The sequence below is a fragment of the Schistocerca americana genome, chromosome 9, assembly GCF_021461395.2.
Source record: "Schistocerca americana isolate TAMUIC-IGC-003095 chromosome 9, iqSchAmer2.1, whole genome shotgun sequence".
Lineage (NCBI taxonomy): Eukaryota > Metazoa > Arthropoda > Insecta > Orthoptera > Acrididae > Schistocerca > Schistocerca americana.
The window spans coordinates 195,417,082-195,429,889 of record NC_060127.1 but is presented as its reverse complement, the minus strand read 5'-3'; the positions used below and the strand labels follow the sequence as shown (position 1 = coordinate 195,429,889).

Below are 12,808 nucleotides of genomic sequence, written 5' to 3'. Positions count from 1 at the left end.
AAAAAATACAGAGACTAATGGTATTTATGTTCCCCATTAATAAAAGTTAGTTCCCCAGGTATACCTACTTGTAAAAACACAAAAATCAACAGGTATTAAAAGAAAGGCGGAAATTAGAGGGTACATGCTTGTACTGAAACGAATGCACAAAAATGAGAATAATTGAGGTGAGGAGGAGAGGAGTAGAGTTTACAGTGAATATCTTAGGGGTAAAATGCATCACAAAGACAAGCTCTGACAGGCCAAAAAAGCAGCATGTGAAAGGTACATAGAAGGCACTCCAAATAAGTGCAGTGCAGGATCAGAAGTTATTAGATAAGATAATTCTTCCAACCAGCTTTGTAAAACTCTGCTTGATCCACGAGATCTGAATGACTATTTTGTCATGTCAGTCAGAGAACTGGGAGATCAAATTAAGACCTAAGATACTTCTGCAAAGGATCTACTTGGTCCCCAACTGCCTGAAGGACCTTTATTTTTCTGAGACAAAACCATACCTGATGAGATCTGTAAAACTGTTTCCAAATAGTCCAATTCCAAAAGTATAGACTCCTACTAGATGTCCAGTTATGTTGTTAAAAGAAGATATGATTTGATAACTGAGCCACAAAGTTTTATTTTTAATAAATGTTTAGAGCATGGAGTTTTTTCTGGATACGTTCAAAATCTCAAAAGGTGGTAAACTACTCCCCCAGAACTATTGACCAGTTTCTATTGTGCTAATACTCTCAAAAATATTTGAATCACTGATTTACATTCAGTTAAATAATTACTTTGGAAAACATGCCTATTCATGCAACAATCAGTATGGATTTTGGCCAGGTAAAAATACCACTGCAGCTGTTCTAGAAATTGTTTTGAAGATAAGAAGATGGTGTCACTTGTACTATGTGATTTAAGTAAAGCTTTCAGTTGCATTCCTTTTAACATATTGGTAATAAAATTGGAGTATTATCACCTGCAGAAATCTGCATTGCCAGTAATCTCTTCCTACCTGACCAACAGGAGACAGTTTGTCTCAATTATAAATAGACATTCCCCCTTAGTAGAAATTGGCACAGGCATATCACAGGCCTCGGTCCTTGGCTCCTTCGTTTCCATAGTGGTTATCAGTGACCTGCCCCAGTGTGTATCACAGTTTCTAATCTACTATGCTGATGATCCAACTTTATTTTCTTCATGTCAAGACATCCCAAGCCTTAATAAGATCTTGCGAGAAACTCTTGACTCTGCACTGAACTGGCTTGCAGCAATAAACTTGTCTGTAATCCAGACAAAACTCAAAAGCTTATGTTAAGATTGACTAAGGAGATAGAAAATTAATGTGTCAAACTTTTAGGAATACGTGTTGGTACAAAACTTGATTGGGAAGAACATCAGTCAAGTCTGTCAAAAGATCTCACGAGAGTCCTACCTTGTATGGAAACTGAGAGATATGGTCAGTAATAACTATCTCTGCATGGCCTATTTTGGTCTCTTTCAGTCACACATCTCATGTGTCCTTCTCATATGGGCACATTCTCCTCATATCAGCAATATTTTAAAAGTCCAAAAAAATTTGTCTGCATATTATGCAAGATGGTCCTGAAGAGCACGGTCACCCTCTTTTTATCAGACTTACTCTACTTATAGTTGTGGACGTGTACAGCTATCAGTCTGTGCTCTCTGTCAAGAACAGCATTAAGCTATGTGTTTTTACGGAAACAGTACACAAACATGACACTAGAAATAAGGGCAACATTGACATTCCAAGGCACAGGCTAACTGTAACAGGAAATTCCCTTAAAGTAAATGCCCTCAAAGTTTTTAACAAGTGGCCTCTCACTGCTCAATCCCCATCATTCAAAAAATTCAAAACAAAATTGTATGACTGGCTGACAAAAAACCCATTACATACTATGAAAGAGCTGTATGATATGAACAATATTGACATTAATATTTAAATTATAGCTGTATACAAGATAGTTAATCTGTACATGAACTGCAAATGTTAACTGTAATAATTTAAGTGTGCTGTGACTTGACGTTATTAAGATATTACTTGATATTATTGAGAAAGCCTATTCTACTGTATGTGGTCAATGGCAATGAAAGATTCTGATTCTGATATTTCTGCCAGGACATGCAGTTGGCAGACTGCGATTCACACTTAGAATACTAGGGAAATGCAATCAGTCTACAAAGGTGGCTATACACAAAAAACTTGTGACCCATCCTGCAATATTGTTTGAGTCTATGGGACCCACACTACATAGGACTTGACAGGGGATACATTACACGCCCTACATATCACTCCTAGGGATTGTGAGGACAAGATTAGACTAATTACAGAGATGCATTTAAGCAATCATTCCCCCCAACACTCCATATGTGAATGGAACAGGGAAAAAAACCGTAATGACTGATACAGTGGGACATACCCTCTGCCATGCATTTCACAGAGGTTTGTAGAGGGCAGATGTAGATGCAGATTTACAAATTTAAGTCAATTCTCTTTCTTATTATTCAGTGTTCTAATGAAATGAACCCTCCAGGGGAGTTTGGCTGCCAGGTGCAAGTCTTATTTTAAATGATGCCACATTGGGTGACTTGCGTGTCGGTGATGATGAGATGATGATGAGGACAACACAATGTCCAGTCCACGAGCAGAGAAAATCTCCAATCCGGCTGGTAATCAAACCCAGGCCCGCTGCATGGTAGGCAAACATGTTACCACTCAGCTAAGCAGGCAGTCAATGTTCTAGTAGAACATTGCTACTCATATATGAAATTATATTATCTGTATTTTCTCTTGTAAACAAAGGCTAAAACATTTTCGATTTTTGTCAGAAAAATTTTGAAATTGGAGCAAGCAAGTCCTCTACAACTATTCTTTTTTTTTTCCTCACATTCAATAAATTATAGATAGAAACTGACAGCAGAGGAGCATGTATACTCACCATTTCTCACCTAGGTAAAAATAACATGCAAACAATCAGGCTGCTGGCAAAGAGCACAGTTGATTCCTGTGAAGAAAACTGCCATCAGTAATAAAACTGTCCCTAAATAGTCCAATCATATTTCCCTCAGAAACAATGATGACAATCACAGACATGCTTCATTTTCTTGTAAAATAACCAAACTAAGCTAGTAAAGTATTTTGTTTTATTACTTTCTAACTATTTTTGACTTAATGCTCATCACCTGCAGAGTAATAAAACAATGACTTTTAACAGCTTGGTGCTTTTATTTTGCAAGAAAAAGTCATTTATGCAAGCTGTACCACACAGTTTTAACAGGATAGGCATGTGTGATGTTCATTTTCTGTAGCTCTTCAGTACTATTTGAACATACAAGATGCATCAGAAAGAATCACCCGATTTGCCACATCTATATTTCTGAAACTAATAAAGGTACATAGTCAATTTTGTTTTTTGATGGACTTGGAACTCAAAAAGTTTGTTTTCATAGGTGTTCAATATGCCCATCTCGAGATGTACGGCATATGTCAATGCAGTATTCAAATTGTTCCCACACTGCAGCGAGCATGTCTTGAGCTACAGCTTCACACCTGCTGTTACGTGATGTCTCAGTCCATTCTATGTTGTTGGTAACGGAGGCATATAAACAGAGTCTTTTGTAAGCCCCACAAGAAATAATCACAGTCAGGTCTGGTGCCCTTGGAGGACAGTAATGTAAGACTGAATCATTTGGTCCAGTACAACTGATCCATCACTCAGTAATCCTTTGATTTAAAAATTCCTGCATTTCCAGATGCCAATGTGGTGGTGCCCTATCCTGCTGGTAAATGAAGTAGGTCAAATCAATCTCCAGCTGTGGGAAAAGAAAGTTGTCAAGCATATTGAGATAAGTGCTTCCTGCAACAGTGTCCTCAGCAAAGAAAAATGGACCATACATCTTTTCCTGTGAAACTGCACAAAACACGTTAAATTTTGAAAAGTCTTTCTCATGTTGTACAACTTCATGTGGTTGTTCCATACCCCATATTCTCACATTACGATGGTTCACCTTTCCATTTAAATTGAATGTTGCCTCGTCACTAAACACTAAGTGTTGAAGAAAACTGTTGTCCTCCATATTGCCAAGAATGAAATTACAGAATACCACAGATTGTTGTTTGTCACCTTCACAAAGAGCTTGCAGTAGCTGAATTTTGTACAGTTTCATGTGTAAACATCAATGCAACACATGCCAGATGGACATCAGGGGCATGTTAAGCTGCCGAGCTGCAAGGCGAACAGATTTCTGGGGACTCTTTATGAAAATATGGCGGATGCATTCAGTGTCTATGTCAGACATGGGGACAGCCTGGCGATTTGCGTTTATACAAATAACCTGTTTCTTGCAATTGTACATGCCATCATCTAATGCTCTGTGCTAGAGGAGGATCCACACCATACTTAGTATGAAAGCCATGCTGAACAGTTATTAAGTGACACTCACTGCACAAAATGTAGGACACAAAACACTTTCTGTTGTCCCGAGACTGTTTTTACTAGAACTGAAGTGGGTGCACACTGCTGCTACCTAGTGGGAACCATGTAAAACTCGAGAGTTCGCTCTTTCCTACAGTGCACTATTCACACACATATCTCAAATAACATAATAGTTCAGACTTTTTAAATCAGATGATCCTTTTTGATCACCCTGTATTTACAAAGACTCAAATTTTTTCAGCTTGAGAGACAATGGTAGTTTTCTCTTAACATATCACAAAACAGCTGTGTCCTTGGTGCCTGTTTCATCACATTTGCCATCTGGATTCTTTTCCCCCAACATCAATTTCTCAGAACTCTACTGGTGGAAACTGGCATTACAACATGTTCTTGGTTCTCATCATCCACTTGGCCTTAATTTATGTTTATATATTCAGTCACAGCATTTCTTCACAGTAACTATTCCTTTCTTCATTTCCTTTTTGTTTTCTACATTTTCTATTTTCTTACCCATCTATTTCCCCCTTACTCCTCCTCCCCTCCTCAATCACGTACAATGCACTTAGCTTTCTGCTTTTATTAACTCATGCTTGATGTTTTATCTGCAATCTCTGTTTTGCATATTACCGTATCTTCCACCTTTAAGCTCTCAGGTTTTCAAATCTCATCCGGTGCAGTCCTCAACAATCAATCTTTCCTTCTCATCCCCTTCACTAAGTCTTTGGTGTTCAGTGACTTATCCAAATTCTCCCCATTTCCTTCATCTCACCATTCTTTTTCCTTCACCCCTCTTCCTTCTCCTACAACCTTCTGCCATAAGAAGGAACTACTGGCTCTGAAAGCTTCAAAATTCAGTATCTTTTTATGTATTTTCTGCCGCTGCCACTTGGTGAGTAGAGTTTTTTGTCTATCAAATTACATTATATTTTCAAAAATTGATTATTGTATACAGCACATGTTTGATTGCCAGAGTACTACATAACAACATGTGTTAAATACAGATGAAATGGCAGAAAAATGAAAGCGTGATTCAGTCACAGTTCAAAGTTATACAAAATGAGTGACTTGGATGGTCAGTTATACACCACAGAAATTAATAACGAGTGTATGGTACTTAGTGTCTAGAATGGTCAGAAATCATACTGAACATTCTGTAAAAGCTCTCATGATCTGACGGTATTGCTGTACAATACTAGCCTCCGTGCAAGTGGAGGGTGGATGGATTCAGCAAAAAATATCCGAGGAATATTGCAATAGGGGTGGAGTTCCATGCTACAAATGCTATCGTGAACATCTATTATTGCCTTTTCCAAATTAATTTAATTTTTCAGTAATTCATCTGTTGTCTTGAGCATCATTTCTGTGTACATCACATTCTCACCGATAAGTGTAGCTTGTTGCCATTCCATCAGAGTCAAGGGTAACGTATAATCTTCAAGTTGAATATTAGCTAACTAGATTTGCGGAGGTACAGTATTGTCACTAACAGTGACTCCAACACAGAAATACAGTAGTAACTGCACAGCTAAATATGAAAGAAATATATACAAGAAATTAATTAATCAAAATTGGTCTAAAATGGACCTGGTTTAACCAATCCATTGAGCCCTTACATGTGGCAGCGGTGAAATTGGTTCCTACTTCTGCTATCTACAGCATTATATACTGAAGCAAACGAGACATGAAGAAAAATAGAAAATGTGAATGCAAGAAAAATAGACCACCCTGTGTATTCACGAAATAAGAAAGCAAGAAACAGCCAACAATATAAAGTGAAAATGATTTTACTACAAATGAACTTGAGAAAATGTTAATAAGTAATCAAAATTCCATGAAACAGATATACGGAAGAAAAATTCATGACCACCACAATAAAGATGAAATTGATCTGAAGCTAAGAGAGAATAAGACTAAAGAGTATTATTCAATTTTTATATTAAGAAGGTAAAATAGTTTGTGTGGTGCATTGTATGAGTCTTCAGTGCTCAATAAAATATGAAGACTGAAAAATTGTTTACACCAGGTACACTGCCACTGCGTGTCTCAGTAGGAAGAAGAAGTTGGCACAAACTCGGCCACTCTTGCCTGGATGGGAGCTGCATTCTTCATAATTTTCTGCAGGATCAACAATCTAACATGAGGGCAACTTGTAATCTACATCTGCTCTTATTGCACCTCTGCAAATAATTATTTTATTTACTATTTTTTTCATTTTTGTGTATTTTCTAAGTGATACACATATTAAACACTAGGTTTTTCCCTACTTAAAACTATTATTCAAGTCCTTATTTTCAATATGCTGATTCCAGTGATGCATTTAGCTCTACTGGAAAATCCGTTAATCAAAAGTTGTCACTAGCTGAACTTTTCCCTATAGTATGACTTTTTTATTTTCATGTGATCTAGTATGTATTTATGGATGTAGTGACTTCATTTACCAGAAAAACTGGAATTTCAACTTATCAGTAATGTATCAAACAATGGAAATGCTAGGTAAGAATATCAACCATGTAGGAAAAGAGAGATGACTACTTACTATAAAGGAGACATGTTAAGTTGCAGACAGGCACAATTAAAAGACACTTACATAAAGCCTTTGGCCACAGCCTTCATCAGCATCAGCAAAAGAGAAACACACACCATTCATACAAACAAGCAAGGACACCTCACACATACATGGCAGCCAACTCCAACTCCTCAGGCCCAAGACACTGGAGATGGTGGTCCCATGTGCATGAGGTGTGTTTGCGTGTTTGTATGAACAGTGTGTTTCTCTTTTGCTGATGCTGATGAAGGCTGTGGCCAAAGGCTGTCTGCAACTTAACATGTCTTCTTTGTGGTAAGAAGGAACCTGCCTTTTCTTACATTGCTGATATTGGTAACATATTTCAGTTTATGTGGAACTAATTAATTTGCTTAATAACTGAGATTAAATTTCAGAAGTAGCGACATTTTCCACTGCAGATTTTGCCTCTGGGCTTGTTAGGTTCCAATGTTTACCACTGCACTTTTGTTAACCTCATTTTTATACCCAAGATGACATCCTTCACTAATTGATATAACCATTAGTTAACATTTTTGTATAATTTAGTGTAACTTTCAATATCACACTTGTATTTACAGAATGGTTTTCGCAATGTGTATGTATAAAATGGTTTCATAAACTTTTCTAATTTCCTGGGCCACCACGTATTTCATAAACAAAATTACTGTTAATACTTGTAATTGGTTCCAAGTAGCAAAATCTAACCTATCCATTCTTCAAATAATTATGTAGTATCTGAAATCACAAAATATTCGTACTCCAGTCTTTATAAGGTGAACTCCCACCCCCAAAATAAACAGTCCTCATCAACCGAGTAAATGAGCAACACCTAAATTGAGAAGGTCTGGGACGAGCTAGCACTTGCGCAACACCTACGTGAAATTCTGAGCAACTGTGGCTGGCCTGAGTTTTCCTTAAAGTCAATTTTTGTCTTTTTTGTTCCTTCTATACAGAGTTGATGATTTACCATGTTGAAGCTCATACAACTATCTAGTACTCATCAAGTTCACATTTAACATTTCTATGAAAACCATTCAGTGAAGTATATAAAATCAGCATATGTGGGTGGATTATTTGATGTATGAAGTAGTGGCTATGTTAAGCCATTTCAACTGATGAATGTGGTTTCCTTCGGGCTGGTATAATGTTGTGTACTTAATGTTCAATCATCTCAGTTACAGTGTCAAGCCTTGTGTTTGAGCTCTGTTCATATGGTTTGCCATGACTGTGTTCTGCAAATATAGTATCTAAAAGAGAATGTAACTTGAGACAATAATTGTATTTGCCACTGTGGTACTGTAAATTAGCAGAGTGCACATGTCTACATGTGTAAAAACGTTTCATGTGCAGCTAAATCTGGTCATTATAGTGTTTCAGGTGGTAATATATGTGGAAACAACTAACATCATTTGCACAGTTCCCAGAAATCACTTTACAGCTATTCTACAAGACATTGATCATTAAGACTCTGTGAGCTTAATGGACAATGCAAGCAGGCACTGTTGCAATTTTACTATTGTCTGCACCTTGTAATGGGACATCCTCCTCTAGCATTACTTTTCCTCAACAGTAGTAGTTAACAATCGATGCATATCGGCTCTGAATGTACAGTTGACATTATTTTTTTAGAAACATTTGAAATAATTGAAATAATGAATTATTTGGCACACTTAAAATTTCTATTGTTAATTATGTAATCTAGTACTGTTTATTATGTTTATTTCTAGATTCATTTATGAAAAATAATTGAAACTAATAGAAATTCATTTGTCAAGAAAAATGAACCATGGACCTTGCCGTTGGTGGGGAGGCTTGCGTGCCTCAGCGATACAGATGGCCGTACCGTAGGTGCAACCACAACGGAGGGGTATCTGTTGAGAGGCCAGACAAACGTGTGGTTCCTGAAGAGGGGCAGCAGCCTTTTCAGTAGTTGTAAGGGCAACAGTCTGGATGATTGACTGATCTGGCCTTGTAACAATAACCAAAACGGCCTTGCTGTGCTGGTACTGCGAACGGCTGAAAGCAAGGGGAAACTACAGCCGTAATTTTTCCCGAGGGCATGCAGCTTTACTGTATGATTACATGATGATGGCGTCCTCTCGGGTAAAATATTCCGGAGGTAAAATAGTCCCCCATTCGGATCTCCGGGCGGGGACTACTCAAGAGGATGTCGTTATCAGGAGAAAGAAAACTGGCGTTCTACGGATCGGAGCGTGGAATGTCAGATCCCTTAATCGGGCAGGTAGGTTAGAAAATTTAAAAAGGGAAATGGATAGGTTGAAGTTAGATATAGTGGGAATTAGTGAAGTTCGGTGGCAGGAGGAACAAGACTTCTGGTCAGGGGACTACAGGGTTATAAACACAAAATCAAATAGGGGTAATGCAGGAGTAGGTTTAATAATGAATAGGAAAATAGGAATGCGGGTAAACTACTACAAACAGCATAGTGAACGCATTATTGTGGCCAAGATAGATACGAAGCCCACACCTACTACAGTAGTAGAAGTTTATATGCCAACTAGCTCTGCAGATGACGAAGAAATTGAAGAAATGTATGATGAAATAAAAGAAATTATTCAGATTGTGAAGGGAGACGAAAATTTAATAGTCATGGGTGACTGGAATTCGAGTGTAGGAAAAGGGAGAGAAGGAAACATAGTAGGTGAATATGGATTGGGGGACAGAAATGAAAGAGGAAGCCGCCTGGTAGAATTTTGCACAGAGCACAACATAATCATAACTAACACTTGGTTTAAGAATCATGAAAGAAGGTTGTATACATGGAAGAACCCTGGAGATACTAAAAGGTATCAGATAGATTATATAATGGTAAGACAGAGATTTAGGAACCAGGTTTTAAATTGTAAGACATTTCCAGGGGCAGATGTGGACTCTGACCACAATCTATTGGTTATGACCTGTAGATTAAAACTGAAGAAACTGCAAAAAGGTGGGAATTTAAGGAGATGGGACCTGGATAAACTAAAAGAACCAGAGGTTGTACAGAGATTCAGGGAGAGCATAAGGGAGCAATTGACAGGAATGGGGGAAATAAATACAGTAGAAGAAGAATGGGTAGCTTTGAGGGATGAAGTAGTGAAGGCAGCAGAGGATCAAGTAGGTAAAAAGACGAGGGCTAGTAGAAATCCTTGGGTAACAGAAGAAATATTGAATTTAATTGATGAAAGGAGAAAATATAAAAATGCAGTAAGTGAAACAGGCAAAAAGGAATACAAACGTCTCAAAAATGAGATCGACAGGAAGTGCAAAATGGCTAAGCAGGGATGGCTAGAGGACAAATGTAAGGATGTAGAGGTCTATCTCACTAGGGGTAAGATAGATACCGCCTACAGGAAAATTAAAGAGACCTTTGGAGATAAGAGAACGACTTGTATGAATATCAAGAGCTCAGATGGAAACCCAGTTCTAAGCAAAGAAGGGAAAGCAGAAAGGTGGAAGGAGTATATAGAGGGTCTATACAAGGGCGATGTACTTGAGGACAATATTATGGAAATGGAAGAGGATGTAGATGAAGATGAAATGGGAGATATGATACTGCGTGAAGAGTTTGACAGAGCACTGAAAGACCTGAGTCGAAACAAGGCCCCCGGAGTAGACAATATTCCATTGGAACTACTGACGGCCGTGGGAGAGCCAGTCCTGACAAAACTCTACCATCTGGTGAGCAAGATGTATGAAACAGGCGAAATACCCTCAGACTTCAAGAAGAATATAATAATTCCAATCCCAAAGAAAGCAGGTGTTGACAGATGTGAAAATTACCGAACTATCAGTTTAATAAGTCACAGCTGCAAAATACTAACACGAATTCTTTACAGACGAATGGAAAAACTAGTAGAAGCCAACCTCGGGGAAGATCAGTTTGGATTCCGTAGAAACACTGGAACACGTGAGGCAATACTGACCTTACGACTTATCTTAGAAGAAAGATTAAGGAAAGGCAAACCTACGTTTCTAGCATTTGTAGACTTAGAGAAAGTTTTTGACAATGTTGACTGGAATACTCTCTTTCAAATTCTAAAGGTGGCAGGGGTAAAATACAGGGAGCGAAAGGCTATTTACAATTTGTACAGAAACCAGATGGCAGTTATAAGAGTCGAGGGACATGAAAGGGAAGCAGTGGTTGGGAAGGGAGTAAGACAGGGTTGTAGCCTCTCCCCGATGTTGTTCAATCTGTATATTGAGCAAGCAGTAAAGGAAACAAAAGAAAAATTCGGAGTAGGTATTAAAATCCATGGAGAAGAAATAAAAACTTTGAGGTTCGCTGATGACATTGTAATTCTCTCAGAGACAGCAAAGGACTTGGAAGAGCAGTTGAATGGAATGGACAGTGTCTTGAAAGGAGGATATAAGATGAACATCAACAAAAGCAAAACAAGGATAATGGAATGTAGTCTAATTAAGTCGGGTGATGCTGAGGGAATTAGATTAGGAAATGAGGCACTTAAAGTAGTAAAGGAGTTTTGCTATTTGGGGAGCAAAATAACTGATGATGGTCGAAGTAGAGAGGATATAAAATGTAGGCTGGCAATGGCAAGGAAAGCGTTTCTGAAGAAGAGAAATTTGTTAACATCGAGTATAGATTTAAGTGTCAGGAAGTCATTTCTGAAAGTATTCGTATGGAGTGTAGCCATGTATGGAAGTGAAACATGGACGATAAATAGTTTGGACAAGAAGAGAATAGAAGCTTTCGAAATGTGGTGCTACAGAAGAATGCTGAAGATTAGATGGGTAGATCACATAACTAATGAGGAAGTTTTGAATAGGATTGGGGAGAAGAGAAGTTTGTGGCACAACTTGACCAGAAGAAGGGATCGGTTGGTAGGACATGTTCTGAGGCATCAAGGGATCACCAATTTAGTATTGGAGGGCAGCGTGGAGGGTAAAAATCGTAGAGGGAGACCAAGAGATGAATACACTAAGCAGATTCAGAAGGATGTAGGTTGCAGTAGGTACTGGGAGATGAAAAAGCTTGCACAGGATAGATTGGCATGGAGAGCTGCATCAAACCAGTCTCAGGGCTGAAGACCACAACAACAACAACAACAACAAGAAAAATTGCAAACCACTTCGAATATTGTTATTACTGCAGACTGAAGTAGTAGTAAGCATGCCTCTGATATGATGGGATGTATTTATTTTGGGTGAACAATGTAATTCTGGCTTTGTTAATGTGAAAATTCTAAAGACTGTGTGATACATTAAAGTGAGACAAAATAAATTAATGTAAAAACAAAAATTCTACAGTGACAATCTTCATAATTATTTAGATCAATGCAAGAATCAGACCCCTGCACTGGAAAAAATGGAGCCAACTCTACAAGGAAAGATAAGTAAAATAAAAAGTTTATTGTAATCTTACTCCTTTCAAATCTTCAGAAAAGACTTTGCACATTGGTGAACAACAGCAGCAACAAGGAAGTATGGGGCAGAACACAACCTGAGTTTATGTGTCACTGCGCAGGTCAGCTAAAGTGATGGAGGGGTGAGCAGCTGGTTATCTCACATGCCTCAATGTCACAACAGTTTTGCTTGTTGTTGTGTTGTAGTGCCATTAGCAACACCAACAATGTCTTCCAGAGCTAGGCAGATGTCTGATCCTTTGTAGAAAGGGGTGGGATCATTTTACAATAAAAATATAATTCAGAAAATGTATCAGTTTTGTATGAATACAGGGTGTAGAGCTGCTACCAGGCAGTCATGTGACCCTCCACCACTGTCATGGCACAAGTCATGTCAGTGAACTGATGTGTAAGTGAACACTGAATAAATTATAAATTGTCAACTGCAAATATCTCTAAAATCA

At 38.1% G+C, this 12,808-nt stretch overlaps 1 protein-coding gene across 1 annotated transcript in view; it reads left to right on the top strand.

Annotated features, from left to right (window-relative positions):
* Positions 1-12,446, top strand: part of LOC124550810 (putative uncharacterized protein ENSP00000383309) — a 132,976-nt gene extending 120,530 nt beyond the window's left edge. Inside the window, exon 4 of the mRNA XM_047125537.1 lies at positions 12,382-12,446. Coding sequence (XP_046981493.1) covers positions 12,382-12,446 — 65 coding nt within the window. The remainder of the gene's footprint in view (positions 1-12,381) is intronic.
* Positions 12,447-12,808: the final 362 nt, after the last annotated feature.